This window comes from Manacus candei, unplaced genomic scaffold (genome assembly GCF_025592945.1).
Source record: "Manacus candei isolate 608988 ecotype Guabito, Panama unplaced genomic scaffold, ASM2559294v1 h1tg000028l, whole genome shotgun sequence".
Taxonomy (NCBI): domain Eukaryota; kingdom Metazoa; phylum Chordata; class Aves; order Passeriformes; family Pipridae; genus Manacus; species Manacus candei.
In genome coordinates this window covers 14,756,183-14,775,178 of record NW_026138076.1, presented here as the reverse complement: position 1 = coordinate 14,775,178, position 18,996 = coordinate 14,756,183, and the positions used below count along the sequence as shown (strand labels likewise).

The 18,996-nt window shown below is 38.9% G+C and overlaps 1 protein-coding gene across 1 annotated transcript in view; it reads right to left on the bottom strand.

The window, feature by feature from the left end:
- The window catches only part of MTNR1A (melatonin receptor 1A), a 59,128-nt gene extending 40,405 nt beyond the window's left edge, over positions 1-18,723 (bottom strand). Inside the window, exon 1 of the mRNA XM_051790766.1 lies at positions 18,342-18,723. Coding sequence (XP_051646726.1) covers positions 18,342-18,534 — 193 coding nt within the window. The 5' untranslated portion in view covers positions 18,535-18,723. The remainder of the gene's footprint in view (positions 1-18,341) is intronic.
- Between the last annotated feature and the right edge of the window lie 273 nt (positions 18,724-18,996).

Genomic DNA, 18,996 nt, shown 5'->3' with positions numbered 1-18,996 from the left:
TCTATGCATGCCCATAACAGTACAGGAGATAACACTGTTCACTCTTCAGCTGGGAAGCTTATCTCAAGAATGTTCTTGTGTGCCCAACTTTTCTCCTGTTCTCTCTAGTCCACAGTTGAGGTAGAGAAGCTGGTACTCACTTTCCACCTCTCAGTTCTTCTGAACTGCAGAGTCTTGGTTTGTCAAGAACTTTGACCTGGGGAGAAGCACTTGGGGGTGTTGGCTGATAACAAGCTCAACATCAGTCAGCAATGTGCGCTCACAGCCCAGAAAGCCAATTGCAGCTTGGGCTGCATCAAATGAATCACAGCCAGCAGGCCTAGGGAGGTGATTCTGCCCCTCTGCTCTGGTGAGACCCCACCTACAGTGCTGCACCCAGCTCTGAGGTCCCCAACATAAGAAAAATGAGGACCTGTTGGAACAGGTCCAAAGCAGGGCCACAAAGCTGGTCAGGGGTCTAGAGTCCCTCTCCTATGCAGACAGGCTGAGAGAGTTGTGGTTGTTCAGCATGGAGAATGCTCTGGGGAGACCTTATAGCAGCGTTCCAGTGCCCAAAGGGCGCCAACAAGAATGCTGGAGAGAGATCTTTTACAAGGGCATGTAGCGATGGGACAAGGCGGAATGGCTTTAAACTGAAAGAGAGTAGGTTTAGATTACATATTAGGAAGCAATTCTTTACTGAGAGAGTGGCGAAACAATGGAACAAGCTACCCAGGGAAGCTATGGATGCCCCATCCCTGGACATGTTCAAGGGCAGGTTGGATGGGGCTTTGAGCAACCTGGTCTAGTAGAAGACATCCCTGCCCACAGCAGAGGTGTTGGAATTAGATGATCTTTAAGATCCCTTTCAACACAAATTATTCTTTGATGAAATGATTCTTGACTTGAAATTGAATTTAATTGGGCAAAAATCATTACAGGAGGTGTGTAATATCAGCTGCACTGACTGCCACAGATGTAGAAGTTAAGAACATTAACAGCAGTTAAGGATGTGTTTGCTGGATTTAAAGCAGATTAAGGGGAAAACTACCAAACTCTGTAGTGGTACAGAGACCCCACTTTCATACAACAAAATGTGGACAATACCACTGTTGTTAAAATCCACTGTGAAAATCTCAATTCAAGGTAAAAAATCTACATAACTGAATTCAACGGGGCAGATGGCTTGATTTTCATTCAATAGATGAAATATGACACCAACATGAAAAGAACAGTTTGAGATAGTTCGTTTGAAATCAGGTTTGAAGTCAAATCTATCGGTAATGTATTCTCACATACTGAGAGGGCAGAAAATCTGCAGTCAAAGGTATGCAGGTGTTATTTAAAAATTAAATTATTACTGTAAGGGGTGCTGCCCTGGGCAATAAAAGAGATGTCATGTACAAGGGATTATATTTCCCATAATATATATGCATAGCAAATAAACACCAAACAGTCTTTCAGTCTGTCGTGTCTTGCCCAGTTGTAATAAAAGTTATAGCTCCGGCACACATCTGGAATGAACGATCAGCAGAGAACTCCAGCATACTGATTTAATCAGACTTTAAACAACAATTGCACAAACCCAATTCCCAATTACTTGATTGCCATCCCTTTAATAAGGACCTCTTTTTTGGTGTGTTTGCAATTTTTACTACATAGAAGCTCAACCCATGGTAGGCAATATAGAAAAGCATGAAATTGGTAATATTATTCCTATTGATATGTAATTTAATTTCTGTTTTCATAAACATAAGTCTCTTTCATATTTTTCCTATGGTTTAAAAAAATACTTTTTCAAAATTGTAGATAAGGCTTGTGGAAATGAAAACAAGACTGTTTCCAAATTTGTGCTTTCCCCTTTCACTGGTCATGATAGTTTCAATATTTAATCACTGCATTATCAACAGAGGAACCACTCCAGTGCTTTTCAGAAAATCTCTGTTTACAATTTACAGCTGTGTTAACAAATCTCTGAGTTATGCTAGCAGCTTGATTTGTGGTTTACTCTGTGACCTCAGCTTTGCTATTTATTTTCTTCAGGGACATGATTTTTCAGGAGTATTTCTGATTTACTGTAGCTTTTATGAGAGAGAGTATTTGGCTGCTAGTCCCAGACTAATGTTTTAATGGAAAAAGCTTGTTAATTGTATTACGATAATACTTCTAAGTAAAGTCACTCATTATCTCTTAAGATTAACATTAATGTGATAAACATCAGTGTCAGCAAAAAAGAAACTTTCTAGAAAGTTCTGATGTCCACAGTTTAAGTAGCAAAGACCATAGCTGTAGTAGTAAAGATATTACCTGTTCTTGTAGTGATTTTAAAGCTATGCCATGCCTGTATTTCTGACTACTCTGTGTCTGTCTGTAGAACTTTCACACATGCATAGTACTGTTGACTGTTATTTCAACTTGTTTACAAGGACATAAACAATTTTATTAGAAGTTTAAAAATTCACAAGCTAAAGGAGACCTGTAAAAATTACTGTAAATCTGTTCACAGATAACCTGCACTCTTCTCAACATGGTCACTAGACATGCTGGTCTAAGGAGAAAACAGGTAAAGCTGCCTGTAAATAACCAGCACTATAAGCTTTCCCAGCAAACACTATAAAACAATGTTAGCAATCTAACAAGGAGAAAAATGCAACTCAAGGCCATCTCCCACTTTCAGCAGAGTCCAGTATCTTCTGCGAAGTTTCTGATTTCAACAGTATGGAAAGTTATAGAAGTGTGGTGGAAGAGATGACAACACTTCACCATTTTACTTCATCTGGTAAAATGAAGATTTTAGGTCCAGCTCTGTGAAAAACATCACAGAATTTAGGTACTGATGCAAAAACTGAGAAAAATGCATTCTAGGACATATTAGACCTTATTTGAACTGTCATTTGAGTGAAAGCATCCAAAAGCTCTATTTTCACTGAGACTAGGCAATATGAAGCAGAAAAGTCAATTAAACAGCATGACTAAAGGGGCTGATAGAAAGCTAAAAGAATTCACACAAGCTTTTGAACTTTGTATCACGAGGGAATTATCTTCATGATGTACCTAGATCAAAAGAGAGGTAAATTTAGATAAGAGTTTTAAACAGCATTATAGGAAGACGCAGGAAATAAAGACTTTTTAAAGGGAGGCCACTCAATCTACCCCATAGTATCCAATAGCTGTAATCCAGTAACAAATGTTTAGTTAACAGTTGTACTGAAAATACCATCCTGTAGTTGAACCAAGCCAATCAGCTGAATCACAGTCTCATGAAATCCACTAGCTTTGCCATCCAACTGATGCCTTTCAAAATGGTAAGTTTTGGAATATTCCCAGAGAAAAATAATGCAAACATCCTCTAATGTTTATCTTCATTGTGTCACCTCATCATAAAACAGCTGTGCAACTTGAGTAGGAAATTGCGTCAGTACAAGAACATCTAATTACACAGTTCATTTCAAGGTAATTTCTTGAAGGTGTATTGGACATATCCTTTGGGTAAAACACTTTTGTGAACAAAAGGAATTTATAATAAAGGATATTTGGAGAAAAGTGTTTTAAAGTGATTCATGCATCATGCAAGGCACATTTTCAGATTTTACATGCTGCATAGAAATGGTTTTAAAAATGTTTGGCAAGATCAAGACTGACAGACTCATAGACTACTCACAAAAGACCAGGGAGAGTACAACACGTGAAAGTGAAAAATTAATATAAGTTTGTCATATTCAAAATACTTACCCAAAATATAAATTCAAAAATTTCTGCCTCAGCTCTGAAATACTACAGAATAAATAACATATAAAGCTTGGAATTCAGATAAATTTAGTATGCATTGTATTTAGAGAATCTCTCAAGCTTTTTAGAGGGACTGAAGTCAACATATTGCATTATTATAGATACCCTCTCTATAGAGATAATAGGCCTCACTCAGACAAGGTAGTCCAACATCATGCTTTAAGATGTGAAAGGATCCAAAAAGCCCAAGATGAAGTGACTGTACTGGTAGCAACAGTTCAGAATAAGGGTATTTCTTAATACTTTCTCTTGGAAACTTTCAGTGCCATTGAAGCTGAAAAGCTTTCTTTTTACTAAGCCTAAATATGCCAAAGTAGGTATCGTCTGAACAAATGCATCCATCACTGAAATAAATCTAATTGTGCAGCATCTGAAATTCTTTGAGGGGCTACAGGCATTCCTGAGCATTGTACATTTGTCACAATTCATGTAAATCCTTTAAAATCCTTTAAAATGACAGTGCTAAGGCACCCTCCCAACTACAATTTGTAGTGATCTGAGTTCAGATTTTTCTAATACTGGAATTTTGAAAAATGTCATATAGTTGAATTTTTTGTTCTATACTTAGAAAGGCCTTACTCTTATTATTTCATTATGTACTTCTGTCACTGTTTTTTGTGTCAGTTTGCATAACGTATACACTATTACTGCTCAAAGGGCTTTACAGTGTATCAGAGAAAACAGTTAAGACCCAAACAATAGTTGTATCAGTAAAAGTCATTAGTCATTACTGACAGAAAAATCATCCAGCGATTTTTTTTTTTCCCACACAACTAGCAAATAAGAATTTCAAGTTCTTGTGAATATCAGGTTCAAAATTATTCTACCAGTTGCTCCACTTCACTGAAACTAGTACACCATGAAATTTTGAAGGCCTTGATGATTCATTAAAATATGCCATCTGTCTGGACAATTAATAAAGCATTGGGTACTGCTTTAAACAGCTTAATTCCAAGCAGACTGTTTTGTCCAGTGGCCATAATCCAAACAAGGACTTGAACAGCAAGAAGCCAAAAACACTTGTTAGTAACACTTTCTAAGACATTTGCAGAGTAATGCTACATTTTTTTCTCTACTTACTATAAAATTCTTATCTTTTGAAATTGCTTTACCTGAAGTTACGTTCTTGCTGCACTTTCTTCCAGATACTACTAGCAGTAGTTAGTAACTGGAATGCTATCAAGACTACCTATTTATGCAGAAAAGACTTCATAGCTGAATATTCCTGGTATTTCTCAATGATTTGTAAACTGAAGGGATCTGATGTAGAGGCAGAATAAAGTGCTGAAGTGTAATTTTTCAAGTCATTGTTTCCTAAGCATAGTCATAGTTTAAAATGAAGCAGGGTTTCACTTAGAACACGTGTAGAAAAAATTGCCTAGGGACTGCAAAAGCAGTAGATAGATTTAGCTATTGTCTATACTGATAGCCTTAAAGTCATGACATAAAGCAAGATCTATGAGAGGATCAAACGAAATGTAATGAATTATAAGCTTTGTCTGGGAACAAATATGGAAGGAAATTCATGACAGGACAAAAATAGAAAATGACAGTCCTAAAAGCAAAAGTCTCAGGAAGAACAAGAAATAGAGGTCACATTTATGCAAGTGCTCAAAAATTCAGTATTATGTATACGGACACAGATTGACAAAAAAGGTCACATCGGAACTCCGGGTATGGATATGGAGTCAATGAAGTCTACAGAGGGCTGGGAAGATGGTTCTGGAAGACAACAAGGAAAAGGGCAACTGATGCCCTTTCATTAGAACTTCAATAGAAAATTTTTAAGTCTGCTCTTCTGAAGAAGCAAAAATAGCAGCATTGGAGAGATTGCTGCCATTTGTTTTTGAAGAGCTGGAAAAACAACCTAAAGCTGCTTGAAACTCCAGAGAAATAAAGGGCAAGAGAAAGTGACAAAATTAACTATGCCCACTTGCATTTATTATTCAGTACTTTAGAGCATGCTGGATAACACACTCTTTTTAGTTATGAGCAACAAAATGTTTCATTATCCTTGTCAGATAATGAACAGGTACAAGAACTGAATCAAATGCATTCCCTTAATAGAGCAATCTAAAATGATCAGAAACCTGGTGGAAACAAGATGTCCTGAACAAAAGAGAAGGCCCTTCCGGAAAGCCTCTTTGTAACAAGGTTTATGATGTGGTCTAGTACCATGTATATCCATCTCATGGATGGTGCAGAGGTATTCTGGAAGCAGATGTACCATTCTGCATGGCAGCTGAGGAGACTTCCAAGTTAGAGCTAAAAACTAAATCGAATAATTAATTTCAGGGCAAATAAGACAGAGTACTTAGCAAAATCATATACTTATCAAATGACACTAACTGCAAAAAAAACCTCTGCCTGAAATATTCTGGGCTCTGAAGGGTCCAATTTCTTTTCCAGAAGCAAGAGAAATTAAAGGAAGCGTGACAAAGAACAGCACCGTTTTGAGGCTGCTAAATGAATGACACTGAACTAAAATCACCTTGAATGAATGGAAGTTTGCAGCGAAGCCCTTTCTGTCCACCATGAGTACAGTGACTGCTGCAGCTGTAATCACTGGGTGAAGGGTGAAGCTTTTAATCCTGAGAGCGGTCTCTGGTAGGACAGACAGACTCTAATCCTAAGTAGTTATGCAAGTACACATGCAAAGAAAGCAGTAGCTTACTTGTAAGAACTAACTCAATACTCACACCTGTGAGATGAAGGTTGGTTTTAGGATTACAGACCAATTAGTGACCTACTTTAGATGAAATATTAACCTAATTTTTACAGTTATGTTGCATTCCTAATTTGTCAGCTCATCTGACCCTTTTCTCACTTTGGTAGAGGCTGAGATTTTCTTAATATAGAAGACACAACATAATTTTAATTTACAGATGAACATTAGACAATCCTTTATGTCCAGTGTACTAAAAATGTCAATTTTTTGTGTTTCTAGAAAAAGTATTTAGTCACATACATTTTTACTTATCACATGAATACACAGAAGTGTTCCTACAAAATAAAGCCTTAAAATAATGTTAGTAAATATGTCTTCAGAAACATATACTGGAGCTGGCCCATAGTGTTACTACTGGACATTTCATTTACTTCATTAGAATACCTGTATAAGAGTAGACCAAAAAATTACATAAGCAAATTCATGATTTGGAGATTTATTTGCAAGACAAGCAAGTTTCATGTTTTTGAGTAAAATAAGCAAACATTCTGTCTAGTCATCACAAAGAATGGTCAGCAATACCAAAGACAGAAACAGATGAAATCTCTGTGAAAACTGAATCTGATCAAGAAAGTTTTGTGAGTAAATATGGGGACAGGAGATAATACCAATACCTGAACATAAGCAAAAGATCTTAGAAATCAATTTACTGCTTTGGTGCTAGTCTATGAAGTTACATCTGCACTAGAAAGATGTGCTCAGGCAGGTATACTCCAGGAAGAATTCTGGCAGCAAAGCCCTATCACTGCAATAGCTTGAGAAAAGTAAAAAAGAAAACCCATTTGAAAAGCTTGTAATGAAGGAATGCATCACTATTGTGACAAATGGCATACCCCAGTACAAAACAAGCACCAATAACAAGCAGATTGCAAATTCTACGCCCATTAGGTTGCTTAAACTTATCTTGTTTGCTTCATTTTTTTTTTTCCATTTGTGTTTCTGCATGTACATGCTTTTCACATTCAGTCACATCTTTAGGTCACATTGCAGATAATGTTTGCTGCAAGTAGTATTAACAAGGTGTAAGTGCAAGCTTTGCACAATTGTATAATTTCACCTAGATTGTTACCAAGTACACATTAGAAATTCTTACCAGGAATAATTACAAAAGCAGCAATCAATCTCCTTTTAAAATGCTAGTGTTCATAATGGCCCTAAGAACAGTGCAGCATCTCAGCATTAGCGAGCAAATAAAAAAACAGTCTTCACAGAACGTGCAATGGATCCAATAAGGGAGAGACCCAAGTCAATAACAACTCTTAAACAAGAGCCTTTTAGACAAAACCTGACAGATGTAGATGGAACATCTACATTTCCACCCTCAGTGGAAAAATTTAAGGAAAAAACCAAACCAAACCAAACCAAACCAAACCAAAAAATTCAGCAACAAACAATTTAGCAAGGATAGTGTAAAATTACTGTTCAATACAGGAATGATCATCTTCATGCCATCATGCCCAATGGGTATGGATTGTCCAAAGGAAAAGAAAAATTATAGGATGAGCAGAAGCCCAACAAATTCCTAGAAACATCCAAAAAAGTATTTGAAGAAAAGTGGGTATGTTATGTAAATAAGAGTGTCTATGAACAAGACAAGTATTATGCCATAAAAAACATGAAAATCAAGGCAGTTTTCCACCAACCAACAAAACGTTCATAGCTGACAGTATTACCAGGCACTGCAGACATTCCCAGTAGTGGCATGCACCAAATGGACAAGAGAAAAAGGAATCAGAAGAGCTGCAAAAACCAGGAGTAGTATGTAGACAAATTTGTAAGAGAACATGCAAAAGAAATGTCCAATTATTTGCCAAAAAAATTGTTCAAAAACCTTTGCTGCAAGAGCAAGAAAATCTGACTGCATTTTGAGCTCTACATTAGGTATTTAATATATGCTGTGACACAAATGCTGTCTTCTCCATACTTACCAATATATAGAGGACATGAAAAGCTCTTTTACACGGCTTGATGAAGATTACTATGTTATCTCTGTAGTCCTGAACACTTGCATCCTAAATAGTTAGAATGAGTTTGGCCAATGAAAATTATGTTTACATGACATCGATACAAAGATCCCTCTGGCAGCTGTCTCATAAGCACGGGTTACAAAACCACTGAAACTCTTCTAATTTAGCCTAAGAACCAAAGCCACCACCTCTGCGTAGGTGGAGGAAAGGTAGGGAAAGCTTACTGTACTTCCTTCCCATCAGGCATGCTGAATATTGTTCTCCTCCAGATGAGAGATCCTAATTTCAAGAGAATGTGTATATTCACAATCAATATACAAAAGTATGAGTTACAAGTGCCAGTGGATGCTGTATTAGAAGAAAAAAAGTTAAATGAAAAGGTGTAATCCACAAAAATACACAGAGGAAATGTTTCTGGATGTATCTGTATCTGTAAATTCATGAACCCAAACTACATACAAAATGAAACAACTTTTGGCTCGAATAATTTCTGCAACATGGTAAAAACCAGTAGGATTAACACATGCTTTAATATAAACTGTTTCTGTACATATCCAAAACAAGACACAGCCAGTGCTAAGAAAATCCTTAGCGACAGGTCTTGGAATGTGGTACATCATCAGGAATGGAGAATAGATGGATTTATAAGCACTGCAGTGATTCTCAACGGTACAGTTCTTCAGACAAGAAAAAAAGAAAAAACAAACAACAAAAGGAGAGTCGAAAAATTAGAAAAATCCAACAGATAGCTGGATTGATAAGAGAAATTTCCAAAGGAAATTCATACATATATATGATCATGTAATTTGCAATAGAACCACCAGACAATCTGTACAATGAGGCTACAGCAGCAAACCCCCAATTCTGATATTTTTTTTTTGCTTAATGGATATATTAAAGAACTGCGAGTTCCTAGAAAGAAGAAGAGGACAAAATTATCCAAGATATATTTATGTGATCTGACCAAACAACTCTAGTACAAGCAAACTGTCCTTGACCTAAGTAACATAATTTTCATTTGTAACCCTGGAAAGGACAGCATTGCAGTAACAATCATCGATGGTCTCCTGTGTTTTCTTTATTCCCAGGTGTGTTCTTGAAGCAATTTTCAGAAGTAATAGCTTGCATACCTCCTACACATGAAATTCTAAGTGGCTTCTCATGATGCACCCACCTCACGATATACAGGTCAGGCATTTATGATCCGGATCTGTAATCAGTTTTATTGCAAGGATATCAGTGATTCAACAAAAATCCTGTCCTGTCTCCAGAGTTATGGTAGATTTCTCTACTTACCACACTTTGGGTTTAAGGCTGTTAGCAGTAGAGCAGCCTTCTTACTCACTGGCAACTACTGAAGGCAGAAAAAGTGAAGGGAGATAGGCACTGACCTTGGTAAGAGATTTGCTATTGATTTCAGTAAAACCACAATTTTGCTTTTAGGGAAGATGTTTCCAGAGATCAAGCATACTTCTGGACGTGGGTGTTCTTTTGCAAAAGGGGAAAGGTTATTGCGTAAAAAGACTAACAGATTTTGCTATCAACCTTTCTTTGACTAGGAAAATGACAACCAAGAGGTGATGTTTTTATTCTCATGACAAGAACAGAGAGCTGTTAAGTAATGCTATGTAATATTGGTACAACAGCAAAAGCACATAAAACTGACAGAAAATACATTTAGGCAATGAGAACCATAGAATAGTTTGAGTTGGAAGGGACCTTAAAGCTCACCTAGTTCCAACCCCCTCCCATGGGCAGGGACACCTTCCACTACACCAGGTTGTTCAAAGCCCCATCCAACTCAACCTTGAACACTTCCAGAGATGGGCCATCCACAACCTTGCTGAGCAGCCTGTTCCAGTGTCTCAACAATCTTATTCAGTTGGAATAAAGAGAAAGGCAATTCTGAAAGGATTTCTATGACACCTACAACACCTAGATATTCAATTTAATGACTGAAAAGGTCCCTTTCAATCCTGTGTTCTAAGTTAGAATTAATTCAGTGACAGACATTTAGGGAAGGTTCAGAGATGTAATATGGAATAATGGGAATTTGGGGAAGAACCTAAGTTTTGAAAAGTAAGTTAAAATTATGTGAACCTGCATGTTAGTCACAGGCATTACAGCACATTGCAATACTCAAATTACAGAATGTAGACCTCAGCATTACACAGTCAGAGATAATCTGGAGACATATCTTTAATGTAAATAATTACTATAATTAAGACAGAGCATATTAATGTAAAATACACAAACTTTTTTTTTATTTAGAGACCATTAATTCTTCATCCAAAATGAAACAAAAACGCAATTGGAAGTAAATGATTCATTTGCCTTCATGGAAACTGATTCTTCACAATATCCAAATCCCATATTTTCAGCAACATCCAGTCTCAAAATAAGCCTGTGGATGATGTTACCCAAAAAATACCCAAAGAGTGCTGAAGGAGAATAAAAAGGCATTGCAATTCTTAATTTTATAAGTGATTTTGTGATGTTTAATTGAAGCGGTAAGTAGTGGCTGTTAATGAGGAAAATTCATGTAAAATTCCCTTCAGTAACCCTAACACAAAAATGTCACGCCCTAACTGTATTGGCCTAACAATACTCTTTCGCCTACAAAAATGAAAACACTTCTTTTCTCCCAAACACAGACCAGGAGATGAGTGTATCCTTAAAAATCAAGTAAGACTGAGGAGTAGAAAACTGTTTATCACTTAGTCTGAAAAACAGAAACATAAAATAAGCCCTATAGCCACTACTGAGGGAAAAGGACATTCATGATTTTTCTCCAGAACACAGACAAAGATACGTACCTGGTTGTAAGTTCTGAGTGCTGTGACCGGGTACCAATTTTCAAAGTAGATCCCTGTACTTGTGCCCATTCCATCACTTTGGTCCAATGCAATGGAGTTGGCAATCTTGTCTGGTTAAATAACATAGCGTAGTTCTAACAGCTGTACTATAACCGCAGTAGGTTCATACTTGAGTGCAGCTGAAATGGCTGACTAAAAAAGTAGTGTTACTGATTCACCTCAAGCAATACCAAGCATGGAGCTGACCTCTCAGAGTACCTCTGAGAGGTAACCTCTCAAGGTAACCTCTCCATTTTGCTAACCTTGCATCTGCATCCCAAAAAAGTACACATTCTGCTCAGCTTCCACAACAAAGGTACTAAACAGGCAGTTTAAGGTGTGGCCACATAAAATATGATTAATCTGAAACGATTCCAGCTGCTTAGTACATATTTGATTAGAGAATTTCAGTGCTTGATCACACAGAAGGGTTTGAAATCAGCTGCTTGTTTTCTCTTTTATTTTAGAGAATAGGGGTCCTTAGGAGTTAGGGGAGAGAAGTGAAGCATTGAAGGACATTCTTGGAACTCTAGCATTGGAAAAAATGAGGAGTCCTCCACAATCAAGAAAACCCAACCCACCACCCTGCCCAAAAGCCAGGCAACTGAGTTCAAGTCCCAAACTCAAGGACAGACTCTGAGATAACCTAGAGTTGCAGTTTTATGATCATCAGTAATCTGATACCTCTTCTCCAAAAACCATATATAACTATATGACCTGCTACTATACTAGATCATTTGTAAAATGAAAAGAATGAGCTGAGTCTTTTACTTCTGGTGCAAGGAAGGGGTATAAGTTTGCCTCCTCTTTACAGATAAATGTCATTAAAAAAAAGAACTGCAGAATATGAAACTTTTCACACATAGTGGTCAGTTATCACCACAAAGCTATTTAGAAGCTACTATCTAAATGTTGTAAATAGATTTATTGATTATCCTCAGTTTCTGCTCTACTTGAAAAAAGAAGACAATAAGAAGGTTGCAGCATGTTTGTCATCTGAATTTAAGGGCACTGGTAAGGTTTTCTTTGTATGTTTGATCCAATCTTAAAAAGATAAGATAATCAGACCTTTATTCTGTCATTTAGGTATGAACCTTGATTATCCTACTGAACTGTAATATTGTCCATCTGTGTGACTTCAGGAGGGCTAGATTTTGAAAGAACACTTGTTTAGTAGTAGCATCTGTATTACAGTCCCAAGCATTACTTAACTACTAACATGTTAAATACATGTTTATTTGTTCATTGAGTAAGCTTTGTTAAAAAATTGTGTTCTCTTGTCCTGAAGAATTTGAGTTATCCTTGTCCTTCTGAAACAGAGGTTGGTAATTGTTTCTCAGGAGTGGAAAATGTGGGATTTAAGGCAGCATACAGATGTGACTAGAAGAAAAACTGCCAACAGCAAGGGTGACAAGTTATTATTGAGGTTGCAAAACTAAACTGTGATGCATAGCATTGAATTGACACTGCAATGTTTTTATTGCCCTAGGAAAGCAAGCCTCACTGTAGAAAGAGAACAGACATTGTCACATCAGCACTGGATGCCTATTCTTGGTAGTATTTTCCGTCACTAACCTAGACTTGCTGATGTCTTACCCTAGAAAGACATGAAGTATCTATATTATAACATGACAGAAAAGTGCATAGTGTAAAAAGAAATAGAAAAAGGAGGTAAGAGTAGAAGCAGATGAGAAACTGCTAATAAAAAGATTAAAGATGCAAAAAAAACTTAATGAGAAAAGGGAGAGCCCCTCAAAAACATAACCCAAAAGAGAGCAAATAGTAGAACATATCAGTACCACTGCCCACTGGCAGCAGACAACTAGAAAAAGCAATGCCTCTGAATACTTCAAAATGCAGAAAGAATCAATATCTGAGTTTGACAGACACATTAGTTAGAACAAATTATTAATTATTTGAAATACTCATCTCTACATTTGCTCACCAGCACAGCACCATTTAAAAAGTCTTTGAAGTAAACCTTTGATTCGGTAAAGTATTCAATCAAAACCAATCTGTGGAATGACTTTATTGAAACTGTACTTTTATGCTCAGTTCTTTTCAACAATGGGCAAAGTTCAGCATCTCCACTAGACATTTTCCCTTCTCCCAAACAGCTTACCATTTTTAATACTGGAAGTTATTAATTTCTGAAATAATGTTCATTGCCATCAACATCTCAGTTTTTATCAGAACCCTGAATTTGTGCTACCGCTTGATCTTCTACAAGTTCTCCTCCTTGAGTCAAGTATTTGTCGGGCTACCCAGTCTCTCAGGGCACAAAAATGAAGTCCAAGGATCACCTGTGACAAAAAGAATGACTCCATTAGTCTGAATTCACAACAGGAGTTTTATTTATTAGATAAAACAATCTTTACTATAGCATTTAACATTATAATTTTAAAATTAAAAAACAAAACGTCATCAAGAACAATACTTTTCTGAAAAGGCTTATGATATCTCCAATCTGACTATCAAAAGATAGTTCCAATTTACATTCTAGAAAGTGCACTAAGAGAGGAACACTCTTCAACTAGATTCTTACACTGCTCAAACTGAAACCCAGGACCTGTTTGAAAAGCCTCCAAAATGGAATTCTTACTGATAGATTCTCATCCTCAATTCTGCAATGACTGTTTTATTTAGCAAAGACTGAATTAGAAAAAAAAAAATCGTAAGTAGCTGTGTTCCTTAGTTCTTTCAAAAGTAACTTCACTGATTTTGGAGATTACTCTTGAGTTTATTATTCTTGTTTGCACTCACAGAGCTGTCTTCACAGAACTCTTGGACCTAAAAGAGGTGAGCATACAAACATTGGGGTTTTTCCCTTTTTCATTGCCATCTCATTCAGAAAAGTAGTTACCACACATACGTAGGTTTAAGCATGTGTGCAGTCCTAGTGAAGTTAACTGCATCTTGCTGCTCCAGGGGCCTGAGGCCTCAGCAACACAGCAATATTGAGCTTCCTCTCTGCTTTCCTTACTATTAACAAAACAAAGAGCTTTAGCAACAAAACATTTGGGCCAAGGACATGGAAAACTGGGAAAAAGTATAGAACCCCAAATACATCTAGCACAGAACAGAGATGGATGAGAAGGGTGAATGCAACTTTCTGCCCTGATGTGGTAGGTGCTAGTTACCAGCTTGGCACCAGTCCCTGTATTATCCCAACCCCTGTCAGATGTTAGCAGATAGAACAGGCAAAGAAGAGCGAGGGTGAGACTGCTGGGACTCTTCTTGCCTGCTGGAGGCTCCCTTCTCACACAGGGCTCTGTTGGAGGGGAACCTCTGGACCTCAACACATAAAAGTGCCCAGGAAAAAAGTAACCCACCAGGCCAAGATAATAGTTTCAAAAGGAAGAGAAAGAAGAGCAAGAGGTGTGATAGCACTCAAGAAAGCTTTTTTCATTGACCTTAAGAATGGTCCAGTTCTGCAATCATTACCCAAATCCACCATCACCAAAATGACAGGTGCATTCTAACTGACATTTTAATGTCACAACTCATAAACTAATCTCCGTAGTCAAAGACAGAACTGCTCCCTCACCTTGTTCTTGATGCATTGTTTTTCTTGGTGTGGGTAACAAAAAAGGCATAAGGATACCAGCAATCACCAAATTTGTGTGTATCACATAAATCACTTCATATGATCTCTTCGGTTTTCTGAGGTGCTCTAATTAAATGTAGATAGTTTCAAGTAAAAACTACACTTATTGCTAAAAGTACCAGTAGTTCTTTAATCCACTTTCCCTAATGCTAGTTACTGCATCATTTCAGGGTGAAAATGTTGAATGACCTTATTTCTGATGTATGAATATTAGTAATGGAAAACAAGACACCTTAGAATGATTTACACAAAACTTTTTTAAGTGAGCTATTCTCATTCTTTTAAGAAATTAATTATTAAAGAAAGCACATCAGTTTAAAGTTCAAGATGTATGAATGTGCTATCAAGATATAGTCATTAAAATCCTTATGCCTTGAATGTTTCCCTTGAACTTTGTGCCAAAGTTAAAAGATCACAGACATCATAAACCAAATTCAGTCTTTGTGTAGGTCAACATTAAATTGCAGCTGTTCCCATCAGGACTGAATTGGTGTCAGGCACCTCTTAGATTACAAAGCCACCATAAAATTAAAAACAGACCAGAACTATGCAACTTATTACAAGTCAAGTACATTAAATAAAAGAGGATCCTACCAGTTGCATCATCAGCTTCTGTGTCTAGAAGAGCATCTACTGAAGCCATGCTTGTGCCTATGAAGGAGTCTGTAGTATCAGACACTCCTCGCTTGCTGAGACAAACTTCGAGTTACTGACTTCTCTGCTTTGATCAGTGTCTTTTACTAACCTTCTGACTGTCAGGAAGGTTACATCACTTGTTGAGAAGGTTTTTCTAGGCCTTCCTACTATTCCCCAATGCACTTTTAAAATCATAAGTCCACAGGTTCAATTTGCAGTTATCTTCCAAAAAATATTTATATAATAGAGTAGGACAGAGATGAAAGATGTTTTCCCCCACCAAATCCACTTTTTTGGTAAAGTGTTAAAATACTCTTTATTTCTGTTAGTCCTCTCTTGCAAAGAGGGAAGAAAATCTTCAGTGAGATACATGTTCTTCAGGAGGCATCTTCTGTTCCTCCCTGACCTTTTTCCGCTGGAATTTTCATCCTGTGTCCTTTTTCCTCAATAAATATGCCAGCCATACTTATTAATATAAGTTGTTGCAAAACCAGAATTTCCTTTCTTATTACATCTCTCTAGAAAGTCATAACTGTCTTTGACATCACCAAGTTACAAGCTAGTTGTATGTATAAAGCAGATTATTTTCAATATAATCCCTTCCTGAATAATCTGAATTAGTGCAAACAAGATTTAGGAGACTTTAGTCTTCAGATTTACAAATATTAGGCCAGAGTTTTCTAAATACTTATGCCCTGTCTTAAGTTTACTTGCCTGAGTAACCCCTTTTTAACTGAAGGCCAAATTTAATAGTGGTGCTCACATAAGTAAAGTTATGTCCAGGCATAGGACTTTGCAGGATTAATCAAAAACACTTAGCACACCTTTTTGAATCTTATCAATTATGTTATTTCCAAAGTTTCCCTTTATCCATGTACTAAAACGCCCATATTTTAAAGAAAGAAAAACCTACAAAAAACTTAACAATAAAAGCTTGCTATTTTTTTGCTAAAAAGAACTATAAACTATCTACCATATAGTACAAAGTATCTACTTGTTTTTATTAATCCTTAATTTCAGAGGGTAAATCATTATCTAGTTCACGTTCCAGTCTCAAATAGTTTATGTTCAGAAGAATGCTCTATTCCCCTGGCTGTAGGAGATTACTGTTGCCAGTTTGCTGCAGTTCTTAACAGCCACTATGACAGAAAAGGCAAGAACAAGAAATGCAGTAAGAGTGAGCAAGTGAGCACGTGTTGAGTTTCAAGAGGGATTACATGAGATGTACAGCAGAGAGTATGCACACATATAGAGCCCAATGATTCAGTTGTTTCCAAAAAACAGGCACCACGTTTATTTCAGACTTACTACCAGACACGTTTGTATTGCAACTCCCCACAGAAGTGCTGAATAGATAGTAAATCGATTTACTAATTGAGGAGGAGAATATCACCCTTTCCCCTGGTGTAGCCCCAGTAATATGCCTGTCTCAACCCTCTCTTCCCCCCATCTGAAAATATCCCAGGGAACAAGAGTAGTCAAGTGCTGACTTGGACTTCCGGAGTTTGAGTCTCCTCTCAATTACACACTATGGCAGTGTGTAACCCTGCCAGCTCCAGTGAATGAGATTTCTGTGAATGAAAGCAGGAAGCAAATATAGCTTTTAGAATTTACATCAGCGGCAACCACAGGGAGAAAAAAAATAAAATTTGTTACTCTTCGTTTTGATCTTGTGTGTGGCGTTCCACTGTGGCTGAATAAAACTGAAATGTACAATACATTTGAATTACCTGAATTAACCTTAGAAAGTTTAGCATGCCACTGTTTGCCAGAGTCCAATAGCTATAGCTATCTTAGGCTAGCTCACAGCAAAGCCTGGGCTCAAGTTCCACCTCAGATGAATTTTAAACCACTAGGTAATGAACTTAGTGGAGTAATAATAAAGACCCTGAGAGCTGAGTTGGGAAAAAAATAAAAGCAGCTTCCCAGTTGTCAGGGAGTGAAATTCTGCTTTCATTAACAGTGTGGCTCTCCTCCCATGCTCCTGTATTTTTTCAATGAAAGATGCACAGGATTTAGAGTGCACAGATTTGGTACACGTGCGCAGCAGCTGGTCTGACATGATAAAGCAGAATGAATCTGAAGAAGTTCCTGCCTGTCTGACCAATAATCCATGAACTAAGAGGGATTTACTCAATAGGCCAGCACAGATTCTATCCTGTCAAAATTAGAGTTTTACTTTTTTAAAAAACGTGCCTAAAGCTGTTTTCTGTTAGATGTTTCCCATTCCCCAAAGACCTAGACAGCAAGTAGGAGGTGAACAAAGCAGGGTGAGGGAATTGCCTGAATCCTGCAATGTTTATAATTTCGTATTTCCTTGATTTGAAGCTCCAACCATAGCATTTGTTACTGGAGACATTTCTGTAACTCAAAGAAAATCAATCAGAAGAATAGCATCCAGCATGCACAGACACACACTGTATGCCACAGCAGCATCCCCGGTATGGTGACTACATTTCATTCTTAAGTGCGGCTTACTTGCCGCTCTCTTTTGCTAGGTGGGAACTGCCGAGAGCTAAAAATAGCACCACGACTCGGTGGCGGGAGCTAAAAATACCCTTTCCCGCTCGATTACCGACTCGACAAGGAAGACGAAGCCCTTAGCATCTGTCACAGCCTATAACCGCCAGCTGAGGATGCGGGCAGAGCCCAGCCCTGGAGTTGCGCGCCCGGGGAAAGTTTTACGGACAGACGAAGCGGCCACAGCTCCGCGACCCGGGACCGCGGACCTCCCCACCCCAGCCCGGGCGGCGCCCCCGGGCCTTCCCATCGCCCCTTACCCGCGTTTCGCAGCTTCTTGTTGCGGTAGACGGAAAGAACGACCAGGAGGTTGCCCAGCAGGTCTACCACGATGGTGAAGATGAGGATGGCGGCCAAAGTGGAGGTCACCCAGGGCTGGCGGCGCGGGGCACCCTCGGCCGGCGGGTCCCGCGGGAGGACGGAGCTGTTCAGCTCGCTCCCGTTCAGTCTCATCCTGCCGCTGCCCCCCAGGGCAAAGCCGAGTACGGGTGAAGCGGGGTCGCTCGCCGGCGCTGCTTCCCGGTAGGGCAAGTCGAGGCGGGGGGCCCGGCCACAGCCGCCCTCCGCCGCGGGGCTGCCCGCCCTAAGGCGGAGCGGGGCTGGCAGGAGCGCCTCCCATGGCCACCGCCGCCACTCGAGCCGGGAAGTTTCCCCAAAGTGTACATGTGCCGCGGCGGGACACTTTTATAGGCTCCCCTCCCGCCGCCCCGCCCCGCCCGCCGCCACCGCTGCCGCCAGGTGACACCGACCGCCCCCGCGCCGGCACGTGCGCGCCGGGGGCTCCGGCTGCGCCCGCGGCCCCGCAGCGCCCCCGCCCGGCCCCGCCCCGCCACCGCCGCCGCCGCTCCCATTCATGCTCCCGGCCGCTCCATTCAGCGCCGGCCGCTCCATTCAGCGGCGGAGGCGCGAGAGGGA